We start from the raw sequence: 17,097 nt of genomic DNA, 5'->3' as shown, positions 1-17,097 counted from the left end.
TGCTGTGACCTCACAGAAGGGCCCTTGATAGCAGCCTCCCAGTTACTGGGGAACAAGACCCCACACCCTTTGCATTCTTGTTTTTCATCACACCCTTATAACTGGACAGACGCTCACAGCTGCACACACAGTCTCAACTCCCCCCACCCAGACATTATTTATATGCTCCTGTTGCACCGTGCAAAACACACAATCTATGCAGTATATTACATCTGACACCATTGTGGTGAGAACAATTGCAGACAATAGTAAACTACAAACCATATAAGAATGAGGCAGCCCTTACTGATTGAGCACTGCTATACAAAACACAGTAAATATGCCCAGTACAAGTCCAAGGTCAGTGTCTGCATGTGTCTGCCTCACCCCATGTTGGGCCTGGGAGACAGAGGAGACGGGGGGGGGGGGGCATGTCACAGTAGTTGGAGAGGACAGGCCACAAATCTCAATAAGTGAACTCCCTTTGAGAGCTTCAGCACTTGACCGAGGTTCTTATTTTTACAGGAAGTCGATTCTAGTTTTGAGACTGCTCTCATATATTCAGGCTCAGTCAGCAGTGACTTCCAACCACTTTGTGGTTGCTTGCTTTTTCTGTTAAGACATTCAGAAGCCACCTGTAACAGTCACAGAAGCAGAGGCACTCAGACGGCCATTTCCACAATTCCAGATTAGTGACAACCCTAAAACGGTCACACTGAAACACTGTTAATTTATTACATTACATTATTGTAATAATGTAAATGCGATTACATTATTGTAATCGCTTATCCAGAGCGATTACATCAATTACAGGTTTTTACAATCTTATCCATACCGGATATTTATATTTATTAATTCTTGGTTAAGTACTTTGCCCAAGGGTACAGCAGCAGTGCCCCAGTGAGGAATCGAACCCGAAACCTTTCGGTTACGAGTCCTGCTCCTTAACCACTATGCTACACCGTCGCCCTGAGGCTCTGTGGTGAGCAGAATGTGAGAGTCCAGCGCGACGGAGCCCAGGACAGCGTTACCTTGAGCTGTTTCTCCTTCTTCTTGCGCACGTCCTCCCACTCATTGACGATGCGGCCCCACAGGATCCAGGAGTCCTCCTCCAGGTGCGACAGGTTGGAGGAGGCCGAGGAGCTGGACACCAGGGAGGAGCCACTGTTGCGCCGCGAGCCGTTCACCGACTTCAGGGACTTGCTGTCCGTCTCCAGGAGCCTGTGGGGGACGGAGGAGCGCTGCGTCAGAGAGGACGGGGATGCGCGGGAACACGGCAGACACGCTGCGGTCCTACACTGCCACACCACAGCGTCACAAACGCGCTACACGCCTGCCTTCACAACCCAATTATGATACATTCCTGCGATTTACCAAACACACAAACTCAGCTCTCAGCTTTCAGAACCCAACCCAATTCGCCCGCATAACTGTGATGCAACACACACAGACACACGGAAAATATCAGTCTGCAGACACAAACCAATTTTGCCACATGCCTGCAATTTAAGAGAAACACACACGTAGCTTTCCCGGACACTTCATGGACAGGAGCAATACGGGTTTAATATTCTATGTGGATAAAGGAAGGGGGTGTGGAGACTAGCAAATATTCCCACAGTCTGGTCATACTGATCTGTCACAGAAAGGAACACCACCTGCATTTGATGGCTGTTTGTCCTTCATTTAGTCAAAACCCTGATTGCAAAATCAAGCCAAGGGCTTTTGACTCACCTGTTTGACTCATCACAAACAACACAATAACCGCGCTGTGACACAGAACACCATGAGCCGTCTGACTGAAACGAGCGTGTGCCAGGCCACCAGTGCATGACATGCCAAATCCGGGCTGTGATGCAGAAGCGTTATTAAGAGACATCGCTGTTTTGACGGCTTTGTCTACAGCTATGTGACTGCGTGATGAGATTATCAGCGGCGGGGCCGACGTCTCCCAGATGTTGAGAGGGGTCCTGATTTGGAGATCAGTTCAGCTTCAGGAGGGGGTGGAGGACACCGTAAATGGTGAGGCTGGTGTATGTACCACGGCTCTTTAAGCTGACTGCAGTTGGCACTGGGTATATTTCTCCGCTTAATCAGCCCGGGTGAGTCCACACACTGCTGCTTTCTGCAGATCGTCACAGGCGGTGACACTCACTGGGTCTGGCAGGACACCGGCCCTTCTGCTTCATGCACAGCCGTCTGCACATTATTACATCTTTACCTTCATATGGACGATGTGCTCAACGTTAAGAGGAGAAAGACAACCCATTCCGTCGACTGTGCCGACCGCCAAGAGTGCAAACATTTACACAGGGACTCTGCATGACCTCTTGTCACCATGGGTTACAGAAGCTAACACAGAAGAGCTGGACTGGCCCTGGGCAAACACGGGTCAGCAAAGTGAGCACTGTGGAGACAGCGCTAGCAGCGAGAGCACGCTAGCGTTTCAGTGTCTGAAACGAGAGTGTTTCAGCAGAGTGACATCGCAGCGGGAGTGCGTTATTGCTGTGTGAGTGTCAGCAATGTGACCGTGCTAGTGTTATGCGAGTGTGTTAGCACAGTCTTTTAGTCCACGGTCACATATCACCAGTTTCAGAAACAAGTAGCTTCAGATGCGTTATTCCAATTTTGAAAATGTATGAAAAACTGTTGATCATGGCTGAAACTTTTGAGAACACAAATAATAGACATCAATGCGTCCAGAAGTATTTCAACCTGAAAACCAGGTAAAGTTTCGATTCCCCGCTGGGGCACTGCTGCTGTACCCTTGGGCAAGGTACTTAACCCACAATTGCCTAAATATAAATATAAATATCCAGTATGTATAAATGGAGATAGTAAAAACCTGTAATTGATGTAAGTTGCTCTGGATAAGAGCTTCCGCTAAATGCCAATAACGTAATGTAATGTAATGTATAAGTACCCTTGAGAGCACCAGTGAATTAAGTGTGTGCCCCGTGACCATCTGCAATGTGAGTGTAAACGTGCAAGCGATGTGAAGATACCAGCAGCGCGCCACTGCACTCGTGTTGTGAGAGGAAGGAAAGTGTGACAAGTTCTTGGAGGTGCGAGCAAGCAGATCTACCGCCCTGATCTCCAGTTGTGCGAAAGCGTCAGGCTGTTCCAGATTCGCCGGTCTCGCTCCCCTGTGAGGTGACATCGCCCCGGTGTAAACTCAGCAAAGTCAGTCATGACTCGCGCTTCACCGCAGTTTTGGTTATGACACGGGTTCGCCGCGAACGGGGATTTCCAGACAGAGCTGTTCTGATAGCAGTAACGGCTAGAGCCAGCTCTGCTCAGAGTTCCGGAATGATCCGGGCTCGGGTGGAACTCTCAACAGGACTTATGACTTGGTGTGTAGGAAGCCACAGCTACATCAACATGCCATAATGTTAAGATCACTTCACTAGAACCACGAGTTACACCCGAAGGCCACGAAATGATAAAGAAAAACAAAGTACTGTGTATTTTGATCGTATCATGCGCTGCGCTTGAGGAAGAGATGTAAAACACTATCAATGGAGAGGACTGGTGAATCAGCTAGGATACATACGGCTTCCCTTGAAATAAACAACAACAGGAAATTCAAGATGTAATTCTTCTTCTTACGATGGACATGCATGGTGTTGGCCGTTCCAGCTAGCCAAGGGACTACTCTGAGACAACTTTATAAAGTAGGTATTGTACAGAACATCATCAGGAACATACAGTTCAATTTAAGATCAAGGCAAAACACCATCGTCTAATCAACACGAAAACAACAGTGGCAAAGCTCTGTGTAAATCTGTACTGTGAAGGATTTAAGAGAATATATATATGATGCATTAAAAAGACAATAACACAATAACGCAATACCTCCGAGCAGCTTAATCAAGTCATGCCCAGCTGATGCACTAGGGATTAATACAGTGTAAACACAGGGACACCAGGCCTGCAGCTCGTTAGGAATGAATGGACTGAGGTTAAATAGCCACGGCACCTGGATGCATTCCAAGCTTCATCTGCTCTCAGCTGCTATCTCCATAATAATCCGTGTTTCACTGATTTAATGCGGCCTCTCCCTCCCCCTCCCCGCGCCAGGGCTCCAGGAAGCATATGCTGGACATAAACGGCATGTCTCCACACCCACAAAAGCCCGATTCTGCACCTCCATGATCGCACCTCTGCTAATAATGTACCAGTAGTAAAATGAAGTTCAGCTACCGAAGGTGGCAACAACGAAAGCATGATTAATGAAATGGGATGGCAGTGTAGCGTGGTGGTTAAGGAGCAGAACTTGCAACTGAAAGGTTGCTGGTTCAATTCCATCCTGGGGCACTGCTGCTGTACCCCTGGGCAAGGTACTTAACCCACAATTGCCTCAGTAAATATCCACCTACATGTAAATATTGCAACCCATGTAAGCCGCTCTGGATAATAGCATCTGCTAAATGATTTTTTTATGAAATGTGATGAAATGTAATCAAGTCTCTGTTTCGTATGGAAGAGATGTATGAGCACTGAGACAACCTCAAGAATGCTTAAACAGCTTTTTTCACACGTTTGGACATAACTGGAAAAAAAAAGAAAAAATGATGCAGAGTCTCTAAGGACACAGAGCTGCAATTTCTTTTGCTACTGCTGACGAAGGTTTTCGCGGCCACATCCATCTCTGTTGTTTAGCTGTGTCCTCCATTCCGGGTCTTTGGTCATGACATGAGGTCATTTGACAGGGTGAGATAATGGAGGCTTTGGCAGCCGAGTGAAACTCAAGGTGCCTTGCCCAAGACGTGGAACATGTACACGCACATGCACACACAGACACCAAGCCCAGTGTAAAGGCCTTTAGGCAGTATACAAATGGAGTTAAGTCTCTGCAGCGCTCTGAATGTTTCTGATGTTGAACATGAATTCTGATGAACACAGTCAGACAGAATTCAGCATTCTGGAATAAAACAACTCATGTCTCTCCATGCACACATTCATCACCTGCTTCATGTGAACTGCAGCTTTGATGCCATATTAAATATACACAGTACAGCTGCCCTAATCTGGTCATCTCTTAGTCATTTTATGTCATTTCTGGAAAATCTAAAGTGGATAAAAATATTATATAATACACATGGTCCCCGTGTATATTACACCACGCATATATGGTATAATAATGCCACGGTACCCATATCATATTTTGATCAAATACAGAAAACAGCCACAGCGGACTGCACAAGGTGCATGGCTTCAGACTGGCCTGATTGATTTTCACACTGCTACATTTATTACGCTAGTAGCTTTAGGCACCTACAACAACAAGCCACACACCACAGCATCTGCAGAGGCCACCCGGTGGGTTATCTCGAGGTGCGGCCTGAAAACGGCATGCTCTTCTGCGGTTCTGGGCTGGGGCCTCTCTCTCTCTCTGCCTGAGTCAGACTGAACCACAGATGAAATCACACCCAGAGAGGTGAAGATGACCCTCCACACTCAAACCCACTGCATTTACTCAGGCACCAGACAATGACAGCCAAGCACCTGTGCAGTTGGGGGGGGTGAGAACAGCACGTCCATTACATGGGCCCAGAACCAAGTAAACATCTTAGATCAGTGTTTCTCAATCCTACTTCCGGAGGCCCACTGTCCTGCATATCTTCTACATATCCTTGCTCTACCTATCCGACTGAACTCATCAGTGGCACTTTTGATTAGCTGAGCACACCTGATTCAATCAAGAGCATGCACACCAATTTCAATCAGGTGTGTTTGGAGCAAGGACAGATATGCAGGACAGTGGGCCTCCAGGAGTAGGATTGAGAAACACTGTCTTAGATCACACAGAACAAAACTCTCACTGCTCCTTTAAGAGCAAACCAGCAAGCCAAGCAAACGCACTGGTCTGAGTGACCCGTCTGGACTGGAAGCCTGTTTGCTCAGACATGCCTTATGTCAACAGGCTGTCTGACAGCGCTGGAATATAACAGCACCCTATGTCCCACAGCATGTGGTGGCTTGGGTCAGACTCACAGACAGCCAAAAACACGAGGGGGGAAATCAGTTTCATAATGCTACTTACACACCGCAAGCATGCTTAATGTTATTGGAGAAGTACACCAGTAGATGGATCAAAAGAGAGATTTATGACCTCACTCATGACACACACACAGATACGCAGACAAGTTATGACGGCTATTAACAGAGAGAATAATAAAGCATGCTTTTGCTGAGCTAACCAAAGGAAGTATGGTGATGGAGTTACTCAAGTTACAGAAGCATCATCCTTTAACGGCCAGGCTGACAGAATCAGCGAATCAGCACAGAAGCAGGCACAGCAAATTCCCTTTCAGACAGCTGCTGCTAGCAAGCAGCCCGGCCGCCGACTCTTAAGATACAGACTTCTCTCTGATTAATGTCAGCAACAGATGCTGAAGTCAGTCTTCCCCAGAGGAGGGGGCACCATTTAGTGTGCGGCGGAGCGATGTCTTCAGAGGCTGAGAAATTACAGGATCCAAATCCAGCGGGGTTGGCTGGTACCCATCTTCACAGCAAATCATTTGATTGAATCACTTAAATCAAAAGACAAACTGAAATACGACATTGAACCTGCAGAACTCCCCCTCTATATTACAATGCATTACATTATTGGCATTTAGCAGATGCTCTTATCCAGACCAACTCACACAGGTTACAATTTCTACATGCTAACCCTTTATATAGCTGGATATTAACTGAGGCAATTGTGGGTTAAGAAGCTTGCCCAAGGGTACAGCAGCAGTGCCCCAGCGGGGAATCGAACCAGCAACCTTTCGGTTACGTGACCTGCTCCTTTCCACTATGACACACTGCCATCCCCTGCAAGGCTGGGGCTTCCCTTCCTAGGGGTCAAACATTCAGAGATATTTACAAATGCAGCAAGTCTCCCTTCACTCAGGACTGGAGACGAACCTCTAATGAAGGAAAGTCCCAGAGAGACAGACAGCAGAGGACAGGGGAAACCGATGAGTCACAAAAAAATAATAAATAACACCCTCAGTTCACTGGAGAAACCACTCTCACAATGAGAGAAGCATATTTGCCAAGTCATCAATATTTATGCTTTCTGCATTTGCAACTTGTGCTTTTCAAAAAACCATCACGTGCTCAGAGTGACAGGATGGGGAAAAAAAAAAAATACAGCACATTTCGAAGGCCTGTGAATACACAGGAAAATGTGTTTGTGGTAGATTTTCTGCTTTTTCAGCCATAATTTCCATGCTAATCACGCCGCTCAGAATGAGCTCAGAGGAAACCATTCCGCGCAGATTCTCTCTCTTCCCATTTCCAGGTTGCCTAGCAGCAACATCAGTGATTAGCACATTGGATTACAGAGCGATGAAAGTCATTACATAGGCTAGCAGGTACGAAAATACAAAATTTCAATGCGTGACAAAATCTGGAAGGGGAAAAAAAAAATCCTCCCATTTCAGAAACGTTTCCTGGGACGAGAGGCAGATTTAACGAGACAGTGGATACACAATGCTACCAAGAAGATGAAAAGGCTTGCTGGGGAAGGCATTCGTCACATGGTGAGCCTAATGGTGCTGGGCGAGATGGGATCTCAGAGGACCCAGAGCAGCGACATGTGCCGAGTGAAAGGCCACAGCTGTGTCCCTCCTTGCCCCTGTGGAAGCAGAGGGCAAAGGTCACAGAGTCTGAGGTCACCACACTGATAAGATGGAAGCCCTGGCTTTTGTGCCTTTTGTTTCCTTTTGTGTGACCGGCGCTCTCGGAATCACAACAAATCAATGGGTGGGAGGTTAAGTGACACCTCACTTCCACTGGCCCCCACAAGTCAGCACAGGCCGTAAAAGGGAACGACAGCAGCCAAATCCGCTACGGGGCGGGGGGGTCCCTTTATTCCTGTCCGTACAGTCATCCTCTGGCACGCAGGGGACGGTCACACAATCGCCCCGGCCGAGCCGAGGGCCCCTGTCCTGACAGTCCTCTCTCACTCCTCCAGCTCAATGGCCCAGCAGGACAGAGGCCTGGCAGGTCTGCGAAGCGGTCCTGGCGGAACGCCAAAGGCACACCGCTATTTATCATACCGGTTCATTACATTCAAAACAACCAGCCAGGCAGGCTGATGCATTAGGCTGGGAAAGCAGGAGAGAGGAAGACGGGAGAGGTGCGGATCAATCTTCTTTCCCCGCACGCAGGGGCGAGTTTGCCAATAATGTGCGGGCGAGGAGTGAGTGTTCCTCCTCTCAGGCTAAACTGGCTGCGCTCATTTGGAGGCTTGTGTGTGGGTAGAGTTTAATTAAAACACATTGCAGTGGAGGGGTAAGAAGAAGAAAGAAAGAAAAAAAAAAAGACGAATGTGAGAAACTGCCTCTTAAACAGAGCGCTCCAGTGCTGGACCCCTGTGACACATCCAGTCCGCGGCTCAGAATGAAGCTCATTATTGCCGCTCCCTGAGGAGCGGCAGGGGAGAAACGCTACAAAGCCGCTTGGAGCTTTGTGCGGGAGCAGAGGGAAGGCCAAGGCCTACAAAGGGATTTCTGAGGGAGCGCGGGTGGAGGCCTACCCAGGCGCTTCGGAGAGACAGCAGGAGTCCAAGGACCTACCCGGGGGTTTGTATTCCTCCTCTCCTCTCCTCTCCTGTTCCCCTGTCACAGCGACAGCCTCGGGACGTATCCGCAATGTTATACAGCACACACCTCAAACAGGCCCCGCGCAGCCCCCGAGCCTTCACACTTCAGAGAGAGCGGCGTCTTTAATGAACACTCACAACTCCCATCATGCTCCGCACACACATACACATGCTCCCCATCGCCTGCGCAACCCACTGCTCTGTCTGCGTCATGCTCTGCGCATACGAACAGGCTCCCCATCGCCTGCGCAACCCACTGCTCTGTCTGCGCAGCCACAGGGACTGCAACAGAAACGGAGTAACAGGCTGGTTCAGTGACAGCATGGAGCCGCCTGCCTCAGACAAGACAAGCTGGTACATCTCTGCAATCCAGCTGGGCCGGGTTGACCCCTCTTCTTTTGGACAGCTGCCCCCAGGAAGGATCACACACGCTGTGCGCTTTCATGAAAGCAAGGCGACTGCTTCTCCACCCAGGAGAGTAAGAGCGAGCCACCCTAACCCTGAGCCTCGGGACACAGCTCATTACAGGAACCCACAGGGATCAAGTTCACACGTTTTGACATACTGCATTTCACATTAATAATTAATCAGATGTTATGCAAACATTCATTACATCTGAATATCAAATGTTTCGCTGGGCTGCATTTTGACAAGTCAGCCAGTGGCTTGCAGGTATTAAATTTCTGTGGTGCCCAGAATATTGTGAAAGGCATTTGACCAAATAATGACTTCAGAAAAACTGGGCAAAACCCTCTTAAAATGAATTACTAGAGCAACGCAAGACAGTCTCAGAGGAGGGAGGAATCCATCAAGAATGAGGGAACCCAGTAACTCAGAGAAATAATTCTGTCCCAGGCTGTTCCAACATCACATCAGATGCCAAGAATTACTCTAGTTGAGTGGCTTTCTATTCGATAAACTTGGTTCTGATTGGCCAAGCACATCCATGCTGTACCTCTGAGCCAATCAAAAGTCGAAGTTTACCCAATCCCCAAGCAGCACGAGCTCACCACACCAGGAACGCTCGAATCTCACCTGTTCTGCTCCTCGAGCTTGGCCAGCAGCTCCACCTCATCGGGGCTGAGCTGGGAGGGCGAGGAGGGCGAGGAGGGCGACAGGCCGGGTGTGGACAGGCTGTTGGAGACCGGGGGGGTGTGCAGGGACGAGGGAGGGGCCACCTGGCTAGCCATCTGACTGACGGTCTGAGACACCGAGTTCTTCACCCATGAGAGAGTAGAACTCAGCTTGCCTGCAACCTTGTCTGCCGCCACCTGCAGGGATACAGGAGAAGAGTTAGACGCCTGCACCTTCATTCCGTGGCCACGACAACAACACACACCACAACATTAGTCCTGAGAGTTTTAGACAACGTTCACACATCACACACACTCTCTATATTACACTGCACTACATTATTGGCATTTAGCAGATGCTCTTATCCCGACCAACTCACACAGGTTACAATTTCTACATGTTACCCATTTATACAGCTGGATATTAACTGAGATAATTCTGGGTTAAGAGGCTTGACCAAGGGTACAGCAGCAGTGTCTCAATGGGGGATCAAACCGGCAACCTTTCGGTTATGAGTCCTTCACCTTAACCACTACGCAACACTGCCGCCCATAGTAACAGGCACAAAACAAACACATCAATAATGCATCACAGTATTACTCCACACAACAACCTTGTTTAGCATAGCATTAGCTATGACACAACACTAAGCCACAATAATTATGCACAGAATAGCATTAGCACAAACATACATTGGAAGGTGCTTTGGTTAAAGCATACAAGTTCATTGAAGTACATTCTATATAAGATTCATTCACTGTATTTCTAGGCTGTTTCCTATACCGCTCAGATGTCTGGGACTGGTGTCCACCCAGCTGAGTCATGGTTCTATTGCCCTTTACCCACAGAAATTTGCTTTGAACCTTAACACTTGCAGTAATTCATTAGCAGATGGAAGAAGAAGCCTGTCAGCAATCTGTATTTCCTCGCAACTCACAGAACTGCAACAAACGACACTCCTTCAGCCAACTGTGGAATATTTAAGTTTAGTGGCTGGCTACACTTTGAGCCATAGTACACCTCAGATTTAGAGAGCTTGGTTCAACAGAAACGTTAACACTGATCTGATGTCAACTGACATGTTGACGGTTTGGTGTAAGAAAAGTGCTTTATTTGTACCCAGGGAGAAAAATATTTTATGAAGGAATGCAAGTACAAAACACATTAGAGCACCACACTTCCTCCAAACAAGCAGTCAAAAGCGTTAACCCACAAATTTCCAGCTCAGTTTTCCAGCTCTGGCCTTCTCTGCAGACAAGATGTAATAAAGGTCAGAGCTTAAACCGTTTCTCAAAGATGGTCATTAAAATCAAAGTAGCTGTGCGGTCACGGTCAGGACAGATGGTCGTAACCGGCTCCAAGACACCAAGCACCTACAGCTCACAGGAGGAAAGCACATCTTAACCACAGATACATTTTCAGGTTCATGACGGCAACAAGACCATAATGTAACAGGGACCGTAAAAATGAAACCGAATCAGATATCAAAAAAAGTGACCGCGATTGATTTTGGGTGACTACCCTCATTTTCAAAGGTAACCATCATGTCGGGAGCTAATGTAAAGGACTGGCTAAATCGCGGCCTAAAACAGGGGTCAGGGGGTTCCTTGTCACACCCAGAACAAATACCTTTCCTTCGCCCCACAGGAAATGCATCCAGAGCATGTGTGTGCTGGCATGGTCTCATGTTGAGGGACATCTGGGCTGCAGTGTGAATGATATCTGATTTCACGCAGCTATTCTTAGTAACGGGTTTACTGGAGAGGCAGCCGAGCTGAGCTCAAAGGGAACCATGGCAGATTTGTTTTCTAAGTTAGGTATTATCTTGGTTTTCCTTACAGGTACTTCTGTTAAAGGAAATGCGAAACTGATGTCACCCCCTGATAACACAACTAGAAAGTCCAGTTCTGGAAGACGGCTCGGGGGAACTTGTCATTTCCACACATGAGCGCGCAGACTGAACATCAGAGTCCACCGAAGGGGGAATAAGCTTCTTTTGCGAGATTCTGATTGCTAGTTTTAGATAACGCGCACACACACACACACAAATCGTATTCCTAGAGACTAGGGCTAATTACTTTATTGTGTTCAGTGGTGAGGAACAGGCAAGCCTGTGGCTTTTGTTTCGCTCCGAAGCGGCATGTTTCAGAGAACACTTCGTGCCCTGTCTTTTCATTGAAACCCAGGTTAAAAAACAACCAAGACGCACCGAGGAAGTGCTGACATTTTTGATTGTTATTTCCCATCCAGAGAGTTTCTGTAGAACACAGAGTAAGCGCAGGCAAACAGTTTCAACAAGGAGGAGCTAGCCAAAAGCGCTGGGCGACTACAAAGTGGTCTAGGTGATATTCGGAGTGTGACAGTCGTGTCATATCAACATGAAATGCCGTAACAAAGCTATCGGGAAAAAAAAACATCTCAGACGCTTAGGTCGTGGTGACAGATGACAAAATTTATGCACAAGGAAGCCAAAAAACAATCTGACTTGTACAGATTAAGGTCTTAATTCAACCCAGCGGAAACACTCTTTGCTCTTAACTTTCAGAGCCAGGTTTAGGCAAGATACTTCATTTCCCCTGAAATACTTATCAGCAAGTTCAGCCTCTGCTGAACGCCGAGTATGGAATTAAATCAGGAAGCCTTGCTTAGTCACCGAAACGCACCGCAGTTACATTGAATAGAGGGTGAAACTGTAGCTGCCATAAAAAAAACAATGCTGACGCTCTACGCTGATATTAAATGATGTAAGAAAAACTGGTTTGCACAGTCATAAGCAGCAGACCTGAGGCAAACCCATCCGTCTCAGTACCAGCTGGCAGGAAACGCACAGACTCCAGAGGATCTCTTCTGGCCTGACTCGTTCAAAAATCATATATTCGCCACAGGTTTATGGACACAGCAATCGGACAGTGTGACTGGAGGAGCCAGATTCATTTCACATTAACTGAGTGAGAGCACACCATACACACACACACATACACATATATAAAATATATATAAAACAGAGCAGGTCCGAGAAAACCTGAGCTGCCAATAAATGTGTTTTGACACTTAGAGCTTCAGTACACTTCAAGTATACAAGAATCATAGAGGTGGGAGACTGGCATCAGTGCTGCGCATTACATAACACAGGGCTATGGGTACATACAAGCAATAATGCCTTCAATGAAACTCAACGCTCTTCAATAACCTCAGACACATACTCGTCCTATACTGTGTCCGTTATCAGAGAGAACAGTAGTAGGGAAACATCAATACTAATGTGTATGGCAGAACAGAACAAAGAGAGACCTCTTACCAGTGTACAGGACTCATCTCACTGACAGATTTCACCTACGGCACTTTTTAAGACACAAAAGCAAGTTTCTCTTCGCTTCTCCTTTCCTCTTTTTCTATTTAAAGCTGCTCCGGGTCTAGAAAACCCCGCTCGTCTGCCTTCAAGAGCAGAAGTGAACTGCGCTCAGTCACACGCTCCTCTGAGCGTCACCCGCCTCCCCTGGGGTCGAAGTGCTCCTCCAACAGCGACGTCTGAGGTGAGCTTCCTGGCGCGTGCTTCCTGGTCCTCCCAGCTGAGCGCTCGCAGGGCCGACCTGGAGTTCACCTTCAGGCCCCGCAGCGACAGCGAGAGAAATCCCACCCCCCCCGCGATACGTCACTGCGCGTCACGTCACGCACGCTACGGTAAACTGCTGCTCCACCTGCCGTTGCTGACGCCGCCACCGCCGCTGTGCTGAAACCCGACACCAGCCCGCCGTGCTGCTGAGAAGCGCTGTCGTTTTTTTTTTTTTCAACCTAAAGGGGAAGTTTCGGGCAGAGTCTCTTTATAGGTCAGCCTCTCGTCTGTGAGAGTCCCCGTTTGCCAAAAAGAAAGCGTGTGAGTCAGCTGGATTTTCAATATCAGGTATTTATCACGATTACCCAGTGGGGGGGAAGCCCAGCTCTCCACAAGCAAAGAGTGGCAAAATGTTAGTTTCTGTCACATCTGCTGGAAACTTTAATGAATATTCTAAAGAAGCCACATTCTAATGCCATCTCTACCACAAGAGGAAAAAACCCGTTCTTTTGATTTTTATCAATCTCACACTAATTGTAGCCATTCAAATCTCATCCCTTCCTCTCCTTCCCTGACTTAAAGAACAGACCGCTGCTTGGGAATCCCCCTTGGTCTTTTTGGTTTTGCCCTGAGGCTCTCTCGGTGGGTTGTGGATGTCCACGGTACATTACTGACCTTCACTCAAAGAGGCCCTTCCACCTCCACACTGACTGACCTTATAGATTGGGGAAGAATCAGGGGATATCTGCCACAGAGCTCAGCTAAGCTAAGGCAGGGAGCAGACAACAGTCTCAAATATAAACATGCGCACACTCACACACACACACAGAGAGACACACAGACAAACATACAAATACACTTGCATACATACCAACACACGCGCACGCACGTTCGCTCACACACACACACACACACACACACACACACACACATTCACACATGAGCGCACATGCATGCACGCACACACACACACGTACGCACATGTGCGCGCACACACACACACACACACACACACACACACACACACACACGCACGCACAACATAAAAGATTCTTTAAATTCCTGCACCTCTTTTGTGGTCGAAACTCCACACAAACATAAGCCTCCTGCACTGCAGAGAGAGCGCAGGAGAGAGGAGGAGGAGGAGGAGGAGGAGGAAGATGAGGGCCCTGGCCGCAGCTCAGTCTGCACAGATCCGCACTGGATCGCCCCTGGCATGTCCACCGCCATTAATCACATCAGAGTCTGGCTGACCCACAGGCCACTTCGCTCAGGAACGGGACAGAAAAGCACCATCTCTCCCGCCCAGCGCTGCCTGAACGTCTCTGTCTCCTTCGCGTTTTACTTACCACCCTGTGGAAAAAAACACGCCGTGTTCTCGTTTAACGCTGTAAAACCAACCACCCCAGACTCTCACGGGTCCGCCACGACAAGGCCACGGAAAGCTGAGAAATACAGCCAATAAGGGGAAAGAGAGCTTATTTCACACCCAAGCAACCATTAAAATCCCCAGGAATTAGCCTCACTTCAGAGAGCTACAGCCGCCTCAGTTCCCCTGGCTCTCCAGCTGTGGCCAGCGCTGTGATGTACAGGGCAATTTTCCACAGGGCTACACTATACCCTTCCCTGGGACTCACGCATTAACTCGCAGCTGTAAAAACAAAACATGGCATCCATGTATCAAGCCAGGGTGTGACTTCCAGATTCCATACAGCTTCACCTGCAACTTACAATTACACCTAGATCGTGAAAGAGTGCCAGTTGCGTGACATTTACACAATGGCCCCTGATCCTCTGACAGCACAGAAACATGACTCTGTACCAGCCCTCCCCTGGATGTGGCAGCCCTTAAATTAGGCCATCCTTTCTTTGAGTGAGTTCCACAGAAGCATAGCGAGCTCCGCACTGGGAGAGACGAGCAGAGGTTTGAATGCAGTCACGTGATCAGATCCAGTCACCACGTCCGGTCCTCACACTCCTTCTACTACTGTGAAGCTCCACAGAGCTAACAATTTTGTGTTACTTTAATGAGCGTTCATTAAAATAATTCAGATTGCGGGCTTGCTGTTTGCATCAAATAGCATGCTGGTTCTGTGTTGTCTTGGAAACTATTCAGTACAAGGAATCGTTCAGAAACTGGTTGGAACCAGTGTTCAATGAACTGCAGATTTGTCTCAAACACAAAAACACACACACACACACACACACACACGAACATGCACACAAAACAGAACCATGGAGAGTTGTATCAGTAAACTGAGTTTTTCATAATTTCTCAGTTATCAACGGCCTGATTTTCACCAATCAGAATCATCAGGCAGTTCCATCTTACTTGCTTTCTCCAATGTATGTAGGGTAACATTACAGCTACCCTACTGCAAGGTGCTTTAACCCTGTTAATGCTAAGGAGGGCACGAACTATGCCAAGAAATGCCACAAGCTCCACCACAACACAAAAAGAACCGAGAAGTTCATGCAACTGAGTATCGGTTTCGCTGCAGAATATAGATCTGTAATTCTAACCCCTGCAATGCTATTGCGTGAGAGCGTGCAATTCACCGCAACAGCATGCACAGAGGTGCAGTTTTGGCCTGGGGGAGACAGTCCTGCTCCTGGAGGACAGGACATTTCCCCTTCATTTGACCGGCCTCCAAATGATCAACTGCCCAATGTTCTGAACATGCGGCCCTTCGGAGTAATTAGGCGTAATAATTGATCTCATGGAGTAATTAAGGGTGTGCTCCGATGGGCCGGACGCTCTACTGCGTGTGATTAAAACCGATTCTTACACCAGCCTGAAACCATGGATCCGAAAGGGAAATGGGATTCTCCTCCCGATCGACGCTGTGCCGAGGCAGATCACAGCTGCCTCAGCGACGAGGCATTCCAGTGCCGTGAAAAGACGACAGGAGCCGTGCTCACGGCAACTCTTCAAAAGGAGAGGCCCAACAGACTGTCGTTAGAGAGAAGAGGCAGAGGAAGAGTAAAAATGAAACACCTTATGACACTGTCCAAAAATAACCTGCCGCTCAGAGTTCTGAAGGAGTGAAAGACCTGACAAAGCATCCATTTGGTTTTCGTTTACTTCTGTTTGATTCTGGGGCACAAACTCAGTGATGCAAGTAGAGGGTGTGGGGGGGGGCACGACCGCCTGTCCCCCCCCACGAACAGGCAGGGCCTGGCTGCAGGAATGCCGGCTCATATACACACATACACACACACACACACACACACACACACACACACACACAGAGACACACACACACACACACACACACACACACACACAGAGACACACACACACACACACACACACACACACACACACACACACATACACATACACACACACACAGAGACACACGCACACACATACACATACACACACACACACACACACACACACACACACACACACACACACACACACACACACACAGAGAGAGACACACACACACACACACACACACACACACACACAGAGAGACACACACACACACACACACACACACACACACACACACACACACAGAGACACACACACACACACACACACACACACACACACACACACACACACACACACACACACACACACAGGTCCCCTGGGCAACAGCTGCACATGGTGCTGGGCTCTCATGCAAATTTCGCCAGCTGCCTCCCGAGCCGGCAACAGGGCACTCTTTTCAAGAGAGGGGTGAGGGGAGGTAAATAAAAATGTTTACTGCTCAATGTCAGAGCTCCTAAATTATCCCTAACCCCCGCACCCCACAGTGGGTGACATCGCCAAGAAAGTGGCCTGGTTTCCAGCAGTCTGGCCACTTTCGGTCAGAAACAATGGCTGCCTACCCCAGTCCTGGCCACCTGTGTTTACAGGGCTGTTGAAATGGAG

The 17,097-nt window shown here is 48.2% G+C and overlaps 1 protein-coding gene across 7 annotated transcripts in view; it reads right to left on the bottom strand.

The window, feature by feature from the left end:
- evi5a (ecotropic viral integration site 5a) overlaps positions 1–17,097 on the bottom strand; it is a 62,581-nt gene that overhangs the window by 33,181 nt on the left and 12,303 nt on the right. For 6 of the 7 annotated variants that reach the window (XM_036553794.1, XM_036553795.1, XM_036553793.1 and 3 more), the window contains exons 2-3: positions 9,614–9,849; positions 1,011–1,200 (exon numbers count right to left, since the gene is read on the bottom strand). In XM_036553794.1, the coding sequence (XP_036409687.1) occupies positions 1,011–1,200; positions 9,614–9,768 (345 nt within the window). In that variant the 5' untranslated portion in view covers positions 9,769–9,849. Of the gene's footprint in view, positions 1–1,010; positions 1,201–9,613; positions 9,850–12,950; positions 13,206–17,097 lie in introns of those variants that run through there. The other variant, XM_036553789.1, reaches the window with a different exon arrangement.

This window comes from Megalops cyprinoides, chromosome 20 (genome assembly GCF_013368585.1).
Source record: "Megalops cyprinoides isolate fMegCyp1 chromosome 20, fMegCyp1.pri, whole genome shotgun sequence".
NCBI classification, from domain to species: domain Eukaryota; kingdom Metazoa; phylum Chordata; class Actinopteri; order Elopiformes; family Megalopidae; genus Megalops; species Megalops cyprinoides.
The sequence above is the reverse complement of the archived record's forward strand: the minus strand, read 5'-3'. Positions and strand labels throughout refer to the sequence as shown.